The sequence below is a fragment of the Vulpes lagopus genome, chromosome 12 (assembly GCF_018345385.1).
Source record: "Vulpes lagopus strain Blue_001 chromosome 12, ASM1834538v1, whole genome shotgun sequence".
Classification (NCBI taxonomy): Eukaryota; Metazoa; Chordata; class Mammalia; order Carnivora; family Canidae; genus Vulpes; species Vulpes lagopus.
In genome coordinates, this window is record NC_054835.1 from 20,942,523 (window position 1) to 20,964,834 (window position 22,312).

Genomic DNA, 22,312 nt, shown 5'->3' on the forward strand with positions numbered 1-22,312 from the left:
TTTGTGAAAAATCCCTGCTCTAGGAGAAATGTCAGTACTGACTTGAACAAAAGCATGGAGATAGGGTCAAGTTCTGATTCCAGCAGCTGATATGCGACCTTGAGTGAGCCACTTCACATCTGGACTGTCAGGGAAATGGGGACAGGTGAGATGATGGATTAGAATTCAGTGTTTCTTAACTAGAGACCTACATCTGGGTGGCCAGGCTGTATTCCAGACAACTTGAGTCAGGAGCCTTGGCATCCATTTTTGTATTCTTTGAAAAAGCTCCCTGGATAAAATTGGGATGGTAAGCATTTCTAAGCCCTCCCAAGACATGTAGGACTATCAAGGACTCTTGTATTTTCGTTACTAAACCCATTCAGCAGATATTTTCAGTTCCATTCATGTCATGAACAGAGATCTTATGAGTTTGGCTTTTCAGAACCTAACTCTCAAAACTCTGAAATGGTGCTTGGCTTGCTTTTATTTTAGTTTTCATAGAATTTTTAACGAGGTTGGTTGAGTTTAGCACTGGAGATTAAGTAGCCACCAGAGGGCTTCAGTGAGTTATGAAGGTTCCGTTGAGTATCTCATTGGTGAATCCTCCAAATTACCATATAATGTCATCTGTTTATTTACTGAACTTGGACTTAGGATCTAAAGGCAGAAGATCTGTCTATTTGAATTATATTCTGTTCCTTTTCCTTCCTTATAATACTTCTTAAGAGAGCTCTGGAAGTACATAAAGGCATGTTGTTTTAGCAATGAGTTCTCCAGAAAGTTCAGTTTCTTTTTATCCTATGCTTTGATTAGGAATTTTTTTTTTTTTTTTTAAGATTTTATTTATTTATTCATGAGAGACACAGAGAGAGAGAGAGAGGCAGAGACACAGGCAGAGAGAGAAGCAGGCTCCATGCAGGGAGCCCGGCACAGGACCCGATCTGGGGTCTCCAGAATCAGGCCCTGGGCCGAGGGCAGTGCTAAACCGCTGAGCCACCCGGGCTGCCCTGATTAGGAATCTTAATACAAAACTTGCAGTAATAGAGTGATGTAAGATCTGCAGTACTTATATGTACTTTCTCAAAGCTGATATGTCACAGATACCTGATGGCATGTAGACTCTCTAGCATAGAACACTGCTTTAAATCAGTTACTTTGCATGTTCTCTCACTGCTTGGGTGGCAGATAGAACTGAGGGTGCAAAGCACCTTTATTATTATTTTTATTCATTCATTCATTCATTTTTTTTTTTTTTTAAGTAGGCCCTACACCTAATGTGGGGCTCGACCTCAGGACCCTGAGATCAAGAGTCACATGTTCTACCAACTGAGCCAGCCTGGTGCCCCCAAAGCACCTTTAAATAAAGCTTTAAAGTCCTTTCAAGTGTTAGGCTAATTCTGCTTTCTTTTTACTTCCTCTAATATGTGCTAAATGTATTGTATTATGATGATGAATTGGTTAGTTGCACTTCTTAGTATCGGAAAGGAAAGAGCCAGCTGGGCCTTTTCAGTCTTACAGGCAACTGTTAGGAATAAGACATTTGTGCTCAGTCTGAGGCTTTCTCCCCTTCATTACCAGTGGGTTCAGATTAACACATTACCATTATTATTTGCAAGTATTTAGGGAGAAATTTCCGCTTTAAAGATTTCTGAGCCATTGTAGAAATCTGTATTCCAGGCTATATATATTGGAGGTTCTGGGTCCCTCCTGGGAAGGTAGAAGAGGAATCTTGAAGGTGAAGCTCTTTTTCAAAAGATCACAACCTAAGCACAAAGATACTTTATGTCTAAAAAACCAAGTTAATTCTCCATTATATAACCATTACACAGTGAGATACTGTAGATCAAGGCATGTCCCCTGGGACATTAAATAGAGCAACATGGGTTGGATATGGGGATAAGGAGGGAATTGAAGCTGTTTTCCAAAGCAAGGTTTGTGGGAAGAATGTGAAGACATAATATTGTATGTACTGTCTCTCTGTTGTAGGTTGAATTGTGTTTAGAGTGCATCGAATGGGCCAAGTCAGAGAAACGAACTTTCTTACGCCAAGCTTTGGAGGTATGTGCCTGCGTTAATACTACTTTCAGGTCTCTAGGCATTAGACAGACTGTGAATGTAAGTAACATCATTCGGATCAAAAGTATTTTCAGTAATTTTGTATTATCCAGGCACCCAAAGATCATTGATAATAATCCCACTCGTGAAAATACTCTGGTTGAAGTTTTGAGACAGACCTGCTGGGTGACTCAGAGAAGTAAACAGCAGTACAGTAAAGTTAAGTCAGTCAGTCACTGGTCATAGTAGCAGATAATACCATGGGCTAGATCATTTCTTAGGCTGGATTTGATGCTCTCTCCAGGACTTGTATATTCAGCAGTAACAGTTCTGTGACTGTCAATCTTTGATTTCTTTCTTGGCTTTTTTCTTTCTTTCTATCAGTCAATGCCTTTTCTCTTTCCTAGGCAAGACTGGTGTCTTTGTACTTTGATACCAAGAGGTACCAGGAAGCATTGCATTTGGGTAAGTAAGCTGGTAGAAAGTAATAAGGCATCCTAGCTGGCAAATGTATTCTGAACCTGGCCACTCTTAACTAGTTATGTATTAATAATTTATGTTCTGCCTACTTCTTTTTTTTATTTTTTTATTTTTATTTACTCATGAGAGAGGCAGAGAGGTAGAGACATAGGCAGAGTGAGAAGCAGGCTCCCTGTGGGGAGCCTGATGTGGAACTTGATCCCAGGACCCTGGGATCACGACCTGACCCAAAAGGCAGATGTTCAACCATTGCACCACTCAGGTGCACCTGTTCTGTCTACTTCTAAGAAGGATTTAAAGTGGCTTACATTTACTGAATCTGTCGTGGAGAAATGCCATTTGGAAGTTCTAAGTAAGTAACCAAAGTTTATCTGTCAAATTTAGAAAGCAAAAGGGTCAAACTGCAAGTATTTTACTATTACATTTATTATACTTGTTTATAATTACACTTAACATCTATTTTAAAACTCAACAAATTGGGAAGCCAAGTGGCTTAGTGGTTGAGCGTCTGCCTTCAGCTCAGGGCATGATCCCGAGGTCCTGGGATTAAGTCCTACATTGAGCTTCCCACAGGGAGATGGCTTCTCCCTCTGCTTGTGTCTCTGCCTATCTGTCTCTGTCTCTGTCTCTCTCTCTATTTCTCATGAATAAAAATCTTTAAAAAAAAAAAAAGATAAAATTCAAGAAATTAATTGATGCAAATATATATGGTAGCTAGAGTGAGCTGACTAAAGCTTTTCTGCTGTGTGGCCTTTAAACACCCTAAAAGACTTTGCCTGCTGCATTTTTTTTTTTTTTTAATGGTAGATTTGGACTATTTTTCCCAGATGGAAGAACATGGCTTCTCATGATCTATTAAGCTGAAAAAATTGCCAGTATTCAGTTTTTATCCTGCAAAATGATACTGCATATGGTTCAAATAGTAGCATTAATCAAATAATTTTTTTTTTAAAGTTTAATGTATTTAAGTAATCTCTACACCCAATGTGGGGCTTGAACTGATGACCCTGAAATCAAGAGTTGCATGTTCTTCCATGATCAAGTTCATACCGGTTTCAGGTGGGCCCTCCATCCAATGACTGGCATTTTTATAAGGAGAGAGGGATTTGGAAACACACAGAGGAGAGGCAACCATGGGGTGACACAGGCTGAGACTGGTGATTCTAGGGGATTTCCTGCAAGCCAGGGAATACCAAGAAGAGCTGGCCACCCCCAGGAGCTAGGAAAGCAGTATGGCACAGATTTTCCTCGGAGCCTTAGAAGGGAATGTGGCCATGCTGGCATCTTGGTTTCAGACTTCCAGCCTCCAGATCTATAAGAGAATAAATTTCTGTTGTCTTTAAAAAAAAAAAAAAAAAAAAGCCAGGCACCCTCCTCCCCCAAAAGTAACAGTTTTATCGAGTTGTAATTCATAGACCAATAAAATTTCACCCTTTTTGAAGTGTATGAGCCAGTGATTTTAACTATATTCATAGTTGTACAGTCATCACCACAATCAGATTTTAGAACATTTTCATCCCCCCGGCGAGAAACCTTGTACCCATGTACCTGTTCGTTATCATTCCCATTATTCCCTACTCCCTGCCAGGCAACCACTAATCTACTTTCTGCCTCTATTGGATATGCCTGTTTGGACATTTCATTTAAATACAGTCCTGTAATATGTGGTATTTGTGACTGGCATCTTTCACTTAGCATGTTTTCAAGGTTTGTACATGTTATAGCATGTATCACTGCTTTATTTGTTTGTATTGCTGAATACCCATTGTGTGGTTAATGCCACATTTTATTTTAGCCATCTTTGTGTAGGAGTAAAAGTGGTATCTCGAGGTTTTGATTTGCATTTCCCTAATGACTAGTAATGTTGAGCATCTTTTCATGTACTTATTGGACATTTATATGTCTTTGGAGAAATGTTTATTCAATCTTTTGCTTATTTTTTAATTGGGTTGTTTGTGTTCTTATTGTTTATTCTGGATACAAGTCCTTTACCAGATATGTGATTTGCAAACCCCCCCCCTCCCCTTTATGAATTGCTTTTTTTACTTTCTTGAATAGTGTCCTTTGAGGCACATTCTAATTTAAAACCTATTTTTATTTATTTATTTGTTTGTTTGTTTATTTATTTATTTAAAATATTTTAGGAAGAGAAAGAGAATGCATATAGGTGTAGGGGTGCAGGGGGATTAGAGGGAGAGGGAGAGAGAAAATCCTAAGCAGGCTCCATGCATGGAGCCTGATGCAGGCCTTGTACTCAAAGCCCTGAGATTATGACCTGAGCCAAAATTTGAGAGTTGAATGTTTAAGTGATTGAGCCACCCAGGTGCCCATAAGTCCTGTTTATTTTTTTGTGCTTATGCTTTTGGTATCATACTTAAGAAATCGTTGCCTAATCCCAGATCCTGTGTTTTATGGGTTTAGCTCTTACATTCAGGTTGTTGATTTCTTTTTTTCTTTTTTTTTAAGATTTTATTTATTTGTCAGTGAGAGAGCACAAGTAGGCAGAGTGGCAGGCAGAGGGAGAAGAAGAAGGAGGCTCCTCGCTGAGCAGAGATCCTGGGATCATGACCTGAGCTGAAGGCAGATGCCTTAATGACTGAGCCACTCAGGCACCCTGGGTCTTATGATTTATCAGTCATAATTTATTTATTTCTATATATGGTGCAAATCTGTTTGGATTGGATTTTCTCATCTGAGGTGGGAAGAAGGTGTATTTGGAGAGCAGTGGCATGTCCCGAACTCTTGCTTTGCCCAACCCACCAGCCTTAGTGCCTGCAATTTTTTATGCAATCGTATAATTGCTAGACAGGAAGAGAATGATATCTAGTGGCTGCCTGAACCAAATAACTAGTTTCAGCATGTTCTGGGTGGAGATTGTCACTGTATTCAAATCTGAAGAGGCTTATAGGACTTTTGGGTCTAATGTCATTAGTATGCCAAAAACTTCAAAGAGAAAAAAAAAATACAACTCTCGCAAGTAGACTACCTCTCTTTGAGTTCAGGCAGGTTTCTTTATCCTGAGTGTTCTTATGAGGGTGGGAGAGTAAGATGTTATAGTATTAAGGTATTAAGATTATGGATAACAAAGGGGTATATATTTTTTCCTGCTCCAGGTTCTCAGCTATTGCGGGAGTTGAAAAAGATGGATGACAAAGCCCTTTTGGTGGAAGTACAGCTTTTAGAAAGCAAAACATACCATGCCCTGAGCAACTTGCCGAAAGCCCGAGCTGCCTTAACCTCTGCTCGAACTACAGCAAATGCTATCTACTGCCCTCCTAAATTGCAGGCCACCTTGGATATGCAATCAGGTAACACCCTAGCTGCTCATGTGATGTTCTCTTAAAGCTCTTTTTATATCACAGTGGGGAATGGGGGAATGTCAGGATAGAGAATGTAATTAGCTGATTCTGCTCAAGCTCAGAGAAACCCAATTAGAAGAGTACCTTCCAGGCAGCCCTGGTGGTGCAGCGGTTTAGCGCTGCCTGCAGCCCAGGGCGTGATCCAGGAGTCCTGGGATCAAGTCCCATGTCAGGCTCCCTGCATGGAGCCTGCTTCTCCCTCTGCCTGTGTCCCTGCCTCTCTCTCTCTCTCTCTCTCTGTGTGTGTCTCTCGTGAATAAATAAATAAAAATATTAAAAAAAAAAAAAAAACTTTACTGTGATGGGCAAGGCAGCCTAATTGTTAGAGCCAAGACCCTTACAGGTTTTTTTTATTTTTTAAGATTTTATTTATTTATTCATGAAAGACACACAGAGAGAGAAAGGCAGAGACGTAGGCAGAGGGAGAAGCAGGCTCCAGGTAGGGAGCCTGATGTGGGACTTGATCCTGAGACCTCAGATCACGCTCTGAGCCAGGGGCAGGTGCTCAACCCACCACCGAGGCATCCCGACCTTTACAGGTTTAAAAATCTCCCTTAACCTCTATCTTAGTCACTCACTTAAAGGCTACCACTTCTCTCCATGGTTGGACTAACCTAAGTCTCTTGTCACAGCTTGGAAGCCTTGGTAAAGGATGTTGGACTTTTCCAAAGGGTGTCAAATCAAGGCTAAGGAAAGTCTCCTCCACTATCCCCCATTTCGTTGAATGTAGTGGATACTTTTTAAGATTTATTTATTTATTTATTCATGATAGACATAGAGAGAGGGAGGCAGAGACACAGGAGGAGGGAGAAGCAGGCTCCATGCTGGAAGCCCGACGTGGGACTCTATCCTGGGACTCCCTGATCGCACCCTGGGCCAAAGGCAGGCGCCAAACCTCTGAGCCACTCAGGGATCCCCAGTGGATACCTTTCTGATGGAGTGTGAATATTGGGGCTCAGAGGTCATGCCTGTTTTTTGTAGTCAGCAGCTTTTATTAGTCATAATTTATCATCATTATGGATGGAACACTGGAATTGGAGACAGAAGGCTAGTGTAAATCCTGGCGTTACCTCTCTGGGATGTTTTCTCCATGTTTGCATAACACAATGCCTGTACTACTTGCTTATCAGGTATTGTGAATATCAAATAGCTTGTATTGTCATTCAGAGAGGAGGAGCAGAAGCTCTACAAACCACCTTTCCTTGGTTGAAATTTTGGTTCTGTCAATTTGATTCTGTCAAATTTTGGTTCTTTGTGACTTTGGACAGGTTACTTAATTTGTCTTTAAATCATCTCTAAAATGGTGATAATAATAATACCTCCTCATTGGATTGTGGTGAAGATTTAGTGAGATGATAAATGTGAAGCTCTTATAGCAGTCCTCCCTTTGACCAATATTGGCACTTTAAGATTTTATTTGAGAGAGAGAGAGAGAGTGAGCGCACGAGTTGGCAGAGGGGCAGAGTGAGAAGGGAGATCATTACCTGAGCGGAAGGTAGGCTCTTAACCTACTGAGCCACCCGGGTGCCCCTGGCACTTTTTTAAAGCTGCTGTCCTTTCATTATGCCCTTCCTTCAGGGACAAGAGATGAATTTGCATTGGATTTCACAGAGGAAAATAGAGGCCATGTTTACATGAGCTCTTTCTTTTTTCTTCTCTAGAATTTGTATTACAGCTCAATTCCTTATTAGGAATTCCTTATTAGTATTTCTTATTAGGAATGATTCTTTTACCTGTCTTTCTTCTACTCTGTCTTCAGTCTTTCTTCTTTATTTGGATCTTACTCTTAGTCCTTTAATTGCATCGGCTCAAAAACACAGGCTCTTTCTCTTTTGTAAATTGCTGTCTTCTTTCTGTCAAGTTTCTTGGAAAAGTTGAAAGAGTATCCTTACTTTGAGGTCTCTATTGACTCCTTGAAAGAATTAATAAGTCCCTTGGAACCTCTTGACTTTTGGGGAGAAGTTAATCCTTTAGAACACTTTAGGCTTCTTTGACATCACTGTCTTCTTGATTCTCCTCCGTTGATTAACTATTCATGGTCACACTTTGCTGTTTCCTTTCCTCTTCCTTCTGACTGACTTTTAAATTTTAAGTATGTCCTCAGTGTTGTTTTCTTAGTTGTTTTCTTTTCCTGTTCTCTGTTTCCTTTCTAAAATGCCGTACTCACCCATGACTTTAGCTGCTACATGCCACTAGTAGTTTCCTCACCTACATCCTCAGTAGCTTTCCTCTCTCCTAAATTTTAGATCCAGATTTCCAGCTGCATAATGGACATATATACTTAAATGCCTTAGAAGAGTCTTAGCCTCAACATGTCAAAAAGCAAAATTATTATCTAACTCTTCCCTCAACCTTTTTTTCTATTCAAGTGAATGGTAATATATATATATTTTTTATTGTTGCTCAAGCTCTTGTCTTTGGAGTAATTTTGACTCTTTTTTTCTCTTCACCCCTCATATCCAGTCAGTTGCTAGATCAGGTTGAGTCTGTCTCCAAACCTACCTTTTCTATTCCATCTCTACAGTCACTACTCTAATTGGAGCAGTCTTCTGCTGATCTGTCTCTGAGCCCTTTTTCCAGTCCACTGTTTTTTTTATTGGCCCCAAAGTCCTTTTTCTCAAGCACAAATCACATCATTTAACTCCTTTGTTTGAAATTCTCCAGTGGCTCCCCATATCCCCAGGCTACATTTTATTCTAACATGGTATGGAAAAGGAAGGCATCTTTTCATTTTCATCAGTCACCAAATGACTTCATGTGCTCTTGTTTTTGTGCCTTTTCTGTATTTTGTCTTCTTTGCATGGAAATTCCCCTTTGCATCTATCCCCTTGGTAAACTCCCATGCACTCTTCCAGGTCCAGTTCATATGTCTAATCTAATCTGTAATCCTCTTTAGTGCTTTTTTTTTTCTTTTGGACTTCTCTCAAAGCTATATTCTTTTGTATATATTATGGCACTAATCTCATTTTGGTGACCATCTTTCCCCACTGTGAGACTATGAGCTTCATGAGGTCCTTTTTTTTATACTTATTTTTTCTGTAGTAATTACATCACTGCCTGGCAAATAATAGACATTTGTTAATACTTGTGTTGAATGAGCGACAGTCTAGTTTTGTTGTTGTTATTTTGTTTTGTTTTAAAATAATAAACCTCATATACTAGCCATGATGCTTGGAGTTCTAATGTGGGCCCTATTAATGTATTTGGGAAAGCAGTATCGTGGGCCTTATTTTACTTTTTTTTTTTTTTTTTTGGCCAGTCTTATTGTGTGGTGTGTTTTCTTCTAGCTGTAGACCAGGAGGTATGGGGAATGGGAATTTTTCTCTTTAGAACAGTAGTGAAGAAGGGTCTGATTCCTTTAGCTTCAAAATGAGAGGCTTCTTGGGTAGAGTAAAAGTATTGGGGTATGGCACATATCACTCAGTAAATGGTATTAAGTCCGAAGTTCCCAGATGGCGTGTAGGCACGCAGCTATGTGATAGGTGGGTTAAAAATGTGCTGAAATGTTGTTCCCTTGGGTCATGTGTAAACAATCTCATCCTTTTACTTCAAGGTGCTGAATACTTTTTCAGTGTATCTCAATGTGAAAAATGGGGAAAACTGTGGTAAATGAGTGGGGCTGAGGTCTGTAACCTCATAAGGGGCTAAAGCAGAATTAGAATTGATATACGCTTTGAGGACTTAGATGCCTCCCAAGCTAGAAGGAACTAAATTTCATATTATCCCAAGTGATAGCACAGTTGGAAGTACTAGCAAGTTTAATCAAAGTTAGCCTTTTTGGGCGCAACCCAACTTTTCTTTTCTTTTCTTTCTTTCTTTTTTTTTGCAACCCAGCTTCTAAACAGAGAATTGTTTATAGAAACTATGATATCTTAGCCTAAGGAAGTGTCCAGTTCAATTAATTTCATGGATCTGGCATTATATGAAATCTATATTGATTGCATCTAAGCAAAAGCACATCCATAAATGACAAATACAACGAGAGCAGAAGAAGTTGGATTTTTTTTCTCTTATGAGAGCTGCTTACATACAAAAATGTCAAGCTTAAAAATGGTCTCTTAAAGAAATATTGTTAAAACAAGTTATTCAGGCAGTCCAGGGATGTTTGATTCAGCTTCCTAATCTATGAGGGTGATGTCCTAGAGGGTAACTATGGCCTTTTCCAGTGGCCTTAGAAGATAGCAGAACCACAGTAGTGTAAAGAAGCATGGGGAAAGATGTTTGTGCATGGTTTTTAGGATCCCCTTTAAAAGGGTCTCTAACCCCTTTGGGATTTATGTTGTCAAGATGACATTGAACTGGGAGACTAAAGACCTGGGTTCTAAATCATTTTTTTTATTTTAATTTTTATTTATGATAGTCACACACACAGAGAGAGAGGGGAGGGGGGCAGAGACATAGGCAGAGGGAGAAGCAGGCTCCATGCACCGGGAGCCTGACGTGGGATTTGATCCCGGGTCTCCAGGATCATGCCCTGGGCCAAAGGCAGGCGCTAAACCGCTGCGCCACCCAGGGATCCCAAGACCTGGGTTCTAATCCCAGCTTTCACCACTAGCTGGCAGTGACTTTGGAACAGGTCCTTTTATCCTTTCCTGACCTCATCACTAAGTAGAGAGGGTTGTGTTGGATTTTGGAGGCCCTTGCTGTGATCTTTTTATTTTTTATTTATTTATTTTTATTTATTCATGAGAGACAGAGAGAAGTAGAGACACAGGCAGAAAGAGAAGCAGGCTCCCTGCGGGAACCCTGATATGGGACTCGATCCCAGGACCCCGGGATCATGCTCTGAGCTGAAGGCAGACGCTTAGCCACCAAGCCACCCAGGTATCCCCCTTGCTCTGATCTTTGATGGGTCTATTATTTCATAATGGTTTTTACTTCTTTCTTTCAATGCCCAGGTATTATCCATGCAGCAGAGGAGAAGGATTGGAAAACTGCATACTCCTATTTCTATGAGGCGTTTGAGGGTTATGACTCCATTGATAGTCCCAAGGCCATCACATCTCTGAAGTACATGTTGCTCTGCAAAATCATGCTCAACACGTAGGTGCACATTAATTTGTGGCTATGAGAACTCAAGTTCTTCACCTCTGTTTCCTGCCATGCAGACCTGGCTTGCACAGGGAGTTGGGGCTGGTTCGAAGTAGCAGCTGCTGCCTTTGGTGCTGGCTGATGTAGAGTGGGAGGATTGAAGGTGTTCCAGAGCACTTTTGCTTCCTAGTCTTTGAGAATCGGGGAGACAGATTAGATAAATCTCCTTTCCAGACTCTTGGAGTGTTCATATCATCTTGTTAATTATTCTGACCAGGCAGTTGCTGAGCACCAGAGGGCCTAGAAACAGCTTAGTGTAGCACTGGCCAACTGGGCCACCCAGAATGGGGTGGGTTAAGTATGAGTGAGGCTAGGGAACAACAGCAAGTAGGATAAATGTTTTTATAAGGAATTCTGCAGAACTTATCTATATTCTGTGGGAATAAGTGTGATATTGACTAGGACTTTTTGGATCTTTGGATTACACAGGGGTTGTGTTTTAACAAGACCTGTTGTACTGGGATTTGACTTACATTTATCATTCTGCCTGTTGGGTCTGTTAACTTTTGGTACATTCAGTGTGGCTTTCTTTTTAATGCTGGAGTTTTTCTACTCTTCAATGCTGAGCTTGGGCCTAGAGTGGAGAAAGCCTGGCTTCTGTGAGGTGAGGGACATACGGGTTTAGGGGTGGGGACTCTTACCTCCATGAGCAGTCATCTCAGTGGAATTCTGAGAAAAAGAAATTTGCCTAAACTTATACTTAGAAGCATAACATCCTGGAGTAGTGACCAAGTATGTCTTTTTTCTTTCTAGCCCAGAAGATGTCCAGGCTTTGGTGAGCGGGAAGCTTGCACTGCGGTATGCGGGGAGGCAGGTAGGGAATACCTTGACTGCAGTTATGATCTCTGCCCACTGTTGAGGCCAGCATGTTGTCAGTCATGATGCCTGGTGAGACCAGTGCTTTTCAGTCTCCATTCTGTATTCTCCATGTGGCCTCCCACTCCTCCCACCACCCTTAAGTCCATTCCATGTATTTTCTATACTGGTCAGTTCTTGGCCTGGAGAGTTAGTGTTTGGTGCTTTTATAGACATCAGGTGGTTTGAGGGAGTTATAGAACTGAACTGAGGCATTTGTATGAGTTAGGCTACCTTTAGCTTTGACCAAAAAATTTATCTGTCATGAGCCTGACTTGTAAACTTAACATGTGCAGAATATGAAAGCTTGGATTCTCCAAGAGTCTGGAACCTGGTAAAGTCTGGTGTACTTTAGGGAGGTGCTTTAAGAACGTCAAAGTGCTTGGTGCAGAAACTAGGCTTTGATGGCTCACCCAAGGGCTTTTGAGTACCTTCCCACTCATGTCTTGAGTTTTGAGTGTGGTGCAAGAGGCGTTTGAAGGTAGGTAGCTCCTTTTGTGCCTGAGTAGGTATGAGTATGACCTGTGTAAAGGAGGACTCATACACCTGGACCATGCCTTCTCTGTACTTTGTTGGATTATCACTAGTAAAGTAAAAGTAATCTTTCTAGATTTCAAATGCAGTTGTCTCTGAACAATAGACTCATGAGCTCTTTGGAGGAATGGCCACAACAGATGGTTTCTTCTTTCTCTACAAGTGGCCCTGGTTTGGGGCTCCTACTTTTGACCACAGGTATAGTCGTTATTACAAAAGTGAAGGACTCACTGCCCTATCTAGAATCAGAATTGAAGACATGGGCTAAGAGAGACCAAGTGTCCAGGACAGGATCAGGTAACTATTAAATGATGGAGCCAGACTTTGAACTTGGGTTATCTGGCTCTTAGTTCTAGGCTTTTCTCATTATGACATTTTCTCTCTCTGGGACAAATACTGTGACACACTACACTAATGGTTAGTTTTGCACCATTTCAAACTCTGCCTTATGACATACCATCTTTATGTAAATGCATGGGCTGGTACCAGAGAAGCTACTTCTGGTCATTTGGACCTTGATGACAGCTTTCAAGTAGGAGTTAGGGCAGACTCCCAGAAAGATTGTAGATTTCTTGCTGAGTGAACGTGCCTTTTATAATGAGGCTAGAAGTTTACCTCAACCACTGATTGCACCTTCATCTCTCTATTGCATTTTAACATTGAGTATATAATATGTAGAATTTTGGTGTCCCAACCCTAATGAAAGTAGATCTTGGCTCTTGCTCTGTACCAAACCTAGCAGAATGAGACTTGGAAGCACAGGTATGACCAGGTCTAAGGGCAAGAAAGTCAGTGGGCTTTGGGAATAAGGAGCCTTGGAGGAGGGGGAAAGAGATCACAGTTCTCTGGTCATTTTTTCTTTTAGCTTGTCCTCTTTGGTATATAAGGGCCTTTTTTTCTTTTCTTTTCTTTCTTTTCTTTTCTTTTCTTTTCTTTTCTTTTCTTTTCTTTTCTTTTCTTTCTTTTCTTTTCTCTTTTCTTTTCTTTTCTTTTCTTTTCTTTTCTTTTCTTTTTTTTCTTTTCTTTTCTTTTCTTTTCTTTTCTTTTCTTTTCTTTTTCTTCTTTTTCTTCTTTTTTTCCTTTTTAACTTTTCTATTTCCTAGTATTTTTAAGTCATTTCAGATTTCAAAGGGAGACTGGTGGCACACAGTGGTGGTGGTCTAGCTTTTCTTCCAGGCCTCTGAAGAACATTTGTGGGGTGGGTTCTTCCTTGTAGCCAGAAGTTGTGTGGACATAGCATACTGCTTAAGGTATATATTGGATGGGATGTGAATGTACAGAATAGATCACTGTCACTGTTTTTCTCTTTACTCTTAGACAGAAGCATTAAAATGTGTGGCTCAGGCTAGCAAGAATAGATCACTGGCAGATTTTGAAAAGGTAAGCAGGGTATTGGGTTGGTAGGGAATGGGTGGAGGAGAGGGGCATTTACTTAAAAAAATCTCTTTATTTGTAAATAATTATAGTTTCATAAGAATTTTCAAAGACTGTACCCAATGATCCCATGTATTACTCATCCAGTTTTCCCCAGTGGTTGCATTTTAATTATAGTACAGTATCAAAACCTGGAAATTTTATACAACAAAACTTGTTGAGTTGTAGTACCTCATTTATATATAGTACCTTTCAGTTTCAAAAAGTTCTTTTATCTGGGCGCCTGGTTAAGTGTCTGACATGATCCTTGGGTCCTGGGGTCAAGCCCCATGTTGGGCTCCTGCTCATCAGGAATTCTGCTGCTTCCTCTTTCGCTGCTTCGTGCTCACTCTTGCTCTACTCTCTCAAATAAATAAAATCTTTAAAAAAATGTTTTTTCATCCTTTTTCACTTGGATTTTTTTCTTCTCTCTTTCTCTCTCTTTTTTTTTTTTTTTTTTTTAAGATTTTTTTATTTATTTGAGAGCAGGGTGAGTGAGAGAAAACATGAGTCGGGTGGAAGAGGGAGAGGAAGAAGCAGACTCTCCTACTGAGCAGGGAGTCTGGTGCAGGGGCTCAATCCCAGGACCCCGGGATCATGACCTGAGCCAAAGGCAGATACTTAATGACTGAGCCACCCAAGCTCCCTGTCACTTAGATTTTTCACAACAAACCTCTTCTCTGCATTTTATGGTTGAGGGAGCTGAGCCTATGGTTCAGGGAGAGTGCTTGAAGCCCCACAGCTCACGTGTCAGGCCTCAATGCCAGGCCTGGCACTTGTTTTGCAGGCCATGGTCATAGGGTTTCCTTCAACTCCAGCAGTGCCAGCTCTGCTTCTCTTGTGGGCATGAGAAAGAGTCTTGCTATGTGCACATGGACCAGAAGACACTTCCCAAGGTTGATGTTCCAGGCTGGCTTTGCCTCCTGTGCCTTTTACTCATTGTTAGCCAAGGTTTGCAAAGGGGAAAAAACATGCTTAAGCAGTAGGGTGAGACTTTGTATATTCTCTTCTGAGCCTCTCTTCTCCTAGTCTCAGTATAATGACCAACTTAAAAACAAATGTAGATCTAGAAAGAAAAACTTAATTGTGGATGGAGGCTAAACCATTTGGCTCTGGCTGTCTCCAAGATTCCACATCTTTTTGAGCTTTCTTGCCAATTTCACTTCCTTACTTGGCATGATTTGCTTCTTCTCTTAACACCTTGTAGCACAGCTGACATGAGGCTGGATATTTAGACCATTCCTCAAAGTAAATAAATTACATACATGAATAAACAAAGTAGACTAGATCATTTTATCCTAAAGTTTGGGATGTTTGATGGGGATAAGGGTCTGGGATACATGAGGGCTGAACAAAATTAGGTGTTTTGCTTCCTGTTAACTGCAGAACTATATATGCTGATGTGCTTATAAAATTCCATGAGCCAGTTGTGGGATTCAGCATTTCCCATTATTTTTTATTTATTTTTAAAGAGAGAACACAAACTAACACACACGGAGGGGGAAAGGCAGACAGAGAGAATCTTAAGCAGACTCCATGCCCATCCGGACATGGGGCTCTCACGCCCCTAACATCATGACCTGAGCAGAAATCAAGAGTCAGACGTTTAACTAACTGAACCACCCGGGTGTCCAAGCATTTCTCATTATTTAATCGCAGAAAAAAATTTTTTTTTTCATGGAGACTCTGTTTACTCTTTGGGATACACGCGGAGAACTGCTTGTGTAGTTACATGGTTTGGGCTTACATGGTTTGGGCTGTCAACATGAGGCCTTCTGACAGAAAGGTGGTGCCTAGAAGGGTCTCCATCTTTTAGTTCCTGATGCTTCCTTTCCTTTGCCTTCTGGCATAACTTTTCTTTCATCTCAGATCCTCTAGAGCTTCAGTCAGTTATGTGTTTACAAGGCCCAGCAAACTACTTAGGAAGCTAGGAGTAGCGTGACTTTAGGTGCTTCTCTGTGCCAATCTCTGTGACTGGCTTTCTTGGCAGGCCCTGACAGATTATCGGGCAGAGCTCCGGGATGACCCAATCATCAGTACACACTTGGCCAAGTTGTATGATAATTTACTGGAACAGAATCTGATCCGAGTCATTGAGCCTTTTTCCCGAGTTCAGGTAAGGACCCTCTTGGGGACTCTGATTCTTTGGCTAGCCATCCTGTCTAGTCCCCTCCGTTCCCACGTGTCCAAAATAGGAACTTGCATCCAAGGCTGTGTCTAGTGGGCAAGAAGGCTTGGGCTTTTCTTGCCATAGGAATAAGTGTTGAGGGGATTTTATGGGATGGAGGCCAGTGAGATTGCCCTGCTCATCCTGAGTACAGTCCCCTCCTTGCTTCTGTAGTCACTGTGCATGTGGTAGATGTCTGTCTACAGTGGGTATGTGGGACGGGAATGTGTGTTGTCTAAGCATGACCAAAGAGAGTTTGGCCCCACATTAGAGGCAGAAGTAGGACTCTCAGTGTCACTGTCTCTCTGCCTTTTCTTGTAGATTGAACACATATCTAGCCTCATCAAACTCTCCAAGGTAAGGAGTCTGAGCTTGTCTTGGGGGCAGGGACAGGGAAAGGGGCATGGGGAAGTGGTTAGTATTTGTACTCAATGGGCCTTATTGGAAAGTCCTCAAACTTCATGGTGTGGCGTGGGGACTGTGAGCTCAGAGCTCGAGTTTCACTGTTGCTGTTTTATTGACAATCTGTTTGCCCTTTTGTACAAAACTTGTGTCAGTGTGATCTCTGACTAGTGGATACCGATCCCTTTAATCATGTGCTTTGATTTTAGGCTGACGTGGAAAGGAAATTATCACAGATGATTCTTGACAAGAAATTTCATGGTGAGTAACAGTGGTGAAGCAGTTGAGGCATCATGCTCTTGTTTATCTTGAAAGATGTTCCATTTATTTCACCTGGTAGCACCCTGGGATCCTCACCATACTTATCCCTGTGATGAGAGTATGCATAATAAATATGCATAAATGGAACATGGAGATGATTTCTGATTCTCCTTCCTGGAGAAAGGGAGGCAGCTAGGGAGCGGGCTGCTTCTCAGGTGCCTTTGTATCTTATCCCTTCATTTACCTGGGTTGCCCTTTTGTTTCCTACAGGGATCTTGGACCAGGGGGAGGGTGTCTTGATTATTTTCGATGAACCCCCAGTAGATAAAACTTATGAAGCTGCTCTGGAAACCATTCAGAACATGAGTAAAGTAGTGGATTCCCTCTACAACAAAGCCAAGAAACTGACATAGGTGAGTGCCGGCTCTGGGACCCAGCCCGGGCAGCGCCGTCTTCTGCCTGTTGAGACTGAAAGCCTCTGGGTGGCCTCGCAGCTTCCCTGATTGACACTGCTCTGTCTTCTCTTGCAGAGTTGGATCTGTAGCGGTCCTTTGGAGAGTGTGTGTGGCGGGAGAGTGAAACCTTTGGGGAAAATGCTAGGAGATTCTTTTTTCTTTTTGTTCTACTTTTCGCTCGGAAAGTTTTTAAATCCTCATTTGGTGCATCTGTATTCCAGCCAATAGGTGTGCCAGTTTTCATGTAATCTTTACTGGCCCAACTTGGGAGTGGGGAAATTGCTTAAAAAAAAAGAAAAAGAAAAAAAAAAAGGTTATTCTGAATAAAAGGAAAAAGGCTTACACTACCTAAAGCTGTGCTCTCTGCCTCCTGGGAGAGGGCCGCAAAGCCAGGAGCCTCGTCAACCACTGGGGCTCCTAATCCACCTGCTGGGCGTCACCTCTCCTCCTCTTCAGAATTGGGTGTTTGCCTGACCATCAAAGCAACGACTTTTTATTGTTTGTACTGAACCAAAACAAACAACTGTGTATAGACTGCTATTTTCTTTTTTATTTGAAATGAGGCGTTTTGGTGTTCTTTCCCCTGCCACATGGCCTGTCACCTGCCCTTCCCCCCCAACAATGGCTCCAGCAGACTGGCCCGAGGGCCCGCCGCCGCCGCCGCCACCGCCACCGCAGCAGCACCTGCACAGCTCCGAGCTGACCTGTGGAGGAATGGGGACGAGGCCAGGAGCTAGTGTCCACAAGGGCCACACGGGAGCAGTGTGGGCCCTCAGGGGGCCTGCTGTGCATGTGGCTCTTTTTAACACAGTAAACTAGATTAGACGTCAGTGTTTTAATTGCCCTCTCTGCTCTTCTCTCTGTCCCTTCTCTTTCCCCTCTCCACCAGGAGACCATCACATGTCTCTTTTCCTCCTTCCTTCCCTTCCAGGGGAGTCAGGCTGTCTGAAATCCATCAGCTTCTCTCCCTGTCCCACTCCTCCTCCTGCTGTCAGATGGATTTAGTCTTTTTTTAACCAAGTGAACATTGAAAATGAGACTGTGGGGTGTGGGTTTTTTCTTTCTTTCTTTCGTTTTTGTTTTTTAAACCTTTGTTGTTGGGTTTTTGAGCAACCTCATATCCCCCTCCCAGGGAGCTGCTTTATTTACCTCTTAGAAACTGAACGGCTGGGAGGTAGAGCGTTGTATTTCAGCATGCTTTGTGTTATGATGAGATCACGTAGTGAGGCTTTCGTGCCATTTGGGCAGGTGAGCTTCTGCACCTCTGCTGTGCCCAGCGATATTTCTTCCTCCTCATTTTTTTTGTCTTCTCTTTTCCTCCTCCCCTCATGCCTCCTTCCTGCTGGCCTCCTTTTCTCTTTCTTTTCCTTTCTCAGATTATCCTTCCAGGTTTTCGTAATAAATTTATATTTTGTAAAGGGATTTTGTTGTACCAGGTTTTGCATCCTCACTGAATCTGACTGGCTTTTACTTTCCTCTCCAGAATCAGGTTTTTGTTCTCAACATCTCTTCCCATCATGTCCAGTCACTGTTTTGGTTTTGGCACCATCAATATCAAATGTACAAACGGTTCTTGCTAACCAACACCAGGTATATCTGATGTTCAGATGAGTTCCAATAAAAACAATTTTTTTTTTCAAAAAGTGTCCTTTCTTGAGTGCTGGAGGGCTTCTGAACAAGTCCACACAGCTCAGTAGCCTTCTAGACTGGCCAAAGCTCTGGTACCATGTTTGCTTCATGGGAGACCTTTTGATCTGGGATAAAGTGGAGGGCTTTGAGGAAGAAATTTGATCGGTCAGGTCTGAAATGGGAAGTGGTATGCAGGCATCCTCCTGTTTTTCCAAGGCAATATGGTCCAGTGAGGGCACGGGTTCGGGCTGGAAGATCCTCTGCTGGTAGGTAATTGTGATGTAAAGGTTATATGAAGTCATGCAAGTGCCTGGAGAGGCCTGCAGTTGTGGTTTGGTTTTTAGTTGAAATCTTCAAAAGCAGTGAATTTTCATACTACCCCTTGGACCCTGGCTGCATTCTTCTGAGGGGCTCTGAGGCCACTGGGAAGAGGGGGTGGGCTCTCAGTGCCAGCTCCACTTGAGTCAGAACTACTTGTTTCAGTTTTGTATAGTCTCTGTGTAGTTTCACTTGAAGACTTTTGCTTGCCTAAAAGACTGTAAGAACTATTCCAAAGGGATCCAGCCCTGGAGTTGGAGAGGAGGGAGGGTTTCCCAAGCCTACTAGGACAGCCCCAAGGAGCTGAGGTGGCAGCAGCCTGTGGCTCCCTTTGTGGGTCTGATGACCTCCTCTAGACCTGTGCTGTCCATGGTGTAGCCACTAGCCACACAGGCCTCTTGAGTCTTTGATATGTGGCTAGTTGGAAGTGTGATGCATTGCAAATGTAAATACAAACCAGATTTTGAAGACAGTATGAAAAAATGTAAAATAGCTCAACTTTTTAAATATATATGTTGAAATATTTTGAGCATAATGGGTTAAATAAAATATATTATTAAAATCCATCTGTTTCTTTTAATTTTTTTAATGTGGCTACTTGAAAATATTCAATTACCTATGTGGCTTGCATTTGTGGCTCACATTATATTTTTTTGGACAGTGCTGCTCTAGACCTCCAGGGCTGCTTTTCCTCCCTGGCCTCAAGTACTCTGGATCTGGGCACAGTTGAGAGGGTCGGGTGGCCCATAGGCTGGCCTGGGCCCCGCTTCTTCACCTAGGGACCCTCCTGGCACCAGTCTTAAGGGTGCTAAGATTTTCTGGTGTGCTAATGAGACAGCCGTGGTGTTGGGAGGAGAGGCTGAGGTGCTTGGCTCTGGAGCACTGCTACGTGCTAGTTATATAATCTGTGCTGCCTAGAAGGGCCACTAGATGCTGCTCTGTGATCCCTGAAGGAACAAAGCACGGCTTCCTCAGAAGCCAGGGCTTAGCCTAGCTTTATTTGGAGCCCTTTCTGGAGGGTAGCTTGGCCTTGCCCTCTCTTTCTTGGGGTGGTATGGGAATGGGGCCATGCAGGGGTCAGGGATTCTCTGGTGACACATGGGAACACCAGCCCAAGAGCGCACATAACAAGCAGGCTGGCCCTTCTGGCAGTGAGAGGTAGGCTATAGGATAAAAGCCTGGTTGATGGTGGGGTTTGGAGCTCTTTCCTGTAGTTCTCTGAAGAATGGGAAGAATACAGCTCTGATTCACTCAGCTGGGTCTGCAGTCTGGGCCTTGATTCTGCCATTTCTGGCACAGTAATTACCCTTTCTTCCTTGCCTTGCAATTGGAGCTGTGATGGGAGCTTGAGGGTGGTGGTGGTGGTGATGGTGGCGGTGGGTGCCCTGAGACCGTGGGCATGGCAGGGCAGAGGGGTGAACAGGACTTCCAGACAACCTCTTTCCTTAGTCACAATAGCAAGTGTGCTGGCAGTGCACATTTCATGCTGTGCTGCAAATGTGGCTTTGCCTTTGAAGTGTGAGGCCGTGCAGGCAGTAATGCAAAGAGCTCTTCGAAGGTGCTAGGGAAGGCTGGCTGGACAAAGGCAAGAGAGGCTCCCGGAGTGTGGCCAGACCGGAAGAGGCCCAGGCAAGTGCCTACTTCTTTGGTTTAGGAAATGAAGTGGGGTGAAGTGGGCCTTGGTACTGTCTGCCATGAATTGGAATAGTTAGAACTGAAATTTGTAGGTACAGGGAACGGGGTGGATCCAGATAGTTTTAAGGGGAGGATTACAGGCTTCAAAATTTAGGCATATTTTGGAAATGGAAAGCATTTAGCCTTTGCTCAACACAATAATCTGCAGGGGACCTGGAGAGACTACGGACAAAGGCTTGCTTGGGAGCTGGGCCTCTCCACCAGAGGCTGGCGCGGAAAAGGCTTTGCCTTGGAGAGGAAGACAGCCATTGGGCCAGGGGACCTCGGAGATGACTTCTTCAAGCTTACTATAGGAAGGAGGGTTGAGGACTGCGGCATGTCAAGAGCAAGCAGAGGTTGTATCCGGAGGGGGAGGGGCACAGTGAGCTAAGGGCCAGCTTTTATCTAAGTTAAGTTGATAGCTGCTTGTGGATGTTTCAGAAGTAGCCCTCGGTGCAGAACAATGCATTTTTTTCCCCATTATATGGTTACCAAAGTCCCCAAAGCTTTCAATTGCTCCTATTGACAGAGAAATTGCTGGGTAGTACATATACAAATTCTGGCACTTTCTGACCTGATAGCAGCATTGTTCTGCGTAGGGCAGCAGGCAGAACTGTCAGAGCTGCCGCGGGTTGACAGCCTCGTGGGCTGGTGTGGCCCGGAGTCCGGGAATTGGGTAGTTAATCTGGATTACCACTTCCTTATCTTTTGGTCCAGAGGTGATAATCCGGATTAAGATACTGTTTGAATCTTCTGTTTCTCTGGTTTGTGGGCAACTCTAGATCAATTTCCAGACCAAACTAAAAGAAAAACAAGTGAAGAATAGCTCTTGTGAAGGATATGAATTCTTGTCCTTGAGGGCAGTTCTTACTAGAAGTCAGTTTTACAATTTGGCCAGCATCAGGTCTGATACGTGGTTAGCATGAAAAACACTTAAATCAGAAGATCAGAGGATGGTTGGAAAAGCGGTTGCTTCAGTTTTACTGTAACCGATAAGAGGGCCAGGGGAAATGCGCAGGTCACAGTTGTGAAGGGCTGGCCCATCTCTGGGGGGCTCACGGCCCTGGCCCTGGCCCTGGCCCTGGCCCTGGCCCTGGCCCTGGCCCTGGCGGGGGCGGGAGAGCCAGTCTGCTTGTGGGCCCGCCAGAACTGCCGACGACTCCTCTTGACCCAGGCTCCGGCCATTTCCCCGAGGTGCGGGGACCGAGGCCCCGGCCGGCCGGGGTGGGCGTGAAAGCCGATGGGACAGTCCAGCGGGATGCGAGTGGCTTCAGCAAGGCTTCGCCTCCGCGCCCCCGGCTCGGGGCCTTCCCCCTCGACCTCCATAGCTCCTTCCCCGGGGCACGAGGGTGTTAATGGGGAAAGGGGTCTCGGGAAACCCAGCCTCCGTGGATGGCTTCTCGCGCCGCAGCTGCAGCCCCAGCCCCAGCCCGGCGGGCCGCGCGTCGCCTGGGCGGGGACGCGGCCGAGAGCGCCCCCGCGGCCAGCGGCTGCGGGTGCCGCGGCGGGAACAAAGGCAGCACGTGTCTGGGCGGGGCGGCGGGCGGGTTCGGGCCTCGGTCCCGCCCCCGGCGCCCCCCCTTCCCCGGCCCCGCCGGAGCTCGGCTGCGCGGCGCGCCGGGGACTCACGCGGCCGG

At 43.6% G+C, this 22,312-nt stretch overlaps 1 protein-coding gene across 1 annotated transcript in view; it reads left to right on the forward strand.

Annotated features, from left to right (window-relative positions):
• Positions 1-18,697, forward strand: part of PSMD11 (proteasome 26S subunit, non-ATPase 11) — a 30,967-nt gene extending 12,270 nt beyond the window's left edge. The window contains exons 4-14 of the mRNA XM_041725999.1: positions 1,969-2,040; positions 2,445-2,502; positions 5,631-5,825; positions 10,775-10,919; positions 11,721-11,781; positions 13,674-13,736; positions 15,760-15,885; positions 16,258-16,293; positions 16,548-16,599; positions 16,870-17,012; positions 17,130-18,697. Of these exons, the coding sequence (XP_041581933.1) occupies positions 1,969-2,040; positions 2,445-2,502; positions 5,631-5,825; positions 10,775-10,919; positions 11,721-11,781; positions 13,674-13,736; positions 15,760-15,885; positions 16,258-16,293; positions 16,548-16,599; positions 16,870-17,012 (951 nt within the window). The 3' untranslated portion in view covers positions 17,130-18,697. The remainder of the gene's footprint in view (positions 1-1,968; positions 2,041-2,444; positions 2,503-5,630; positions 5,826-10,774; positions 10,920-11,720; positions 11,782-13,673; positions 13,737-15,759; positions 15,886-16,257; positions 16,294-16,547; positions 16,600-16,869; positions 17,013-17,129) is intronic.
• Positions 18,698-22,312: the final 3,615 nt, after the last annotated feature.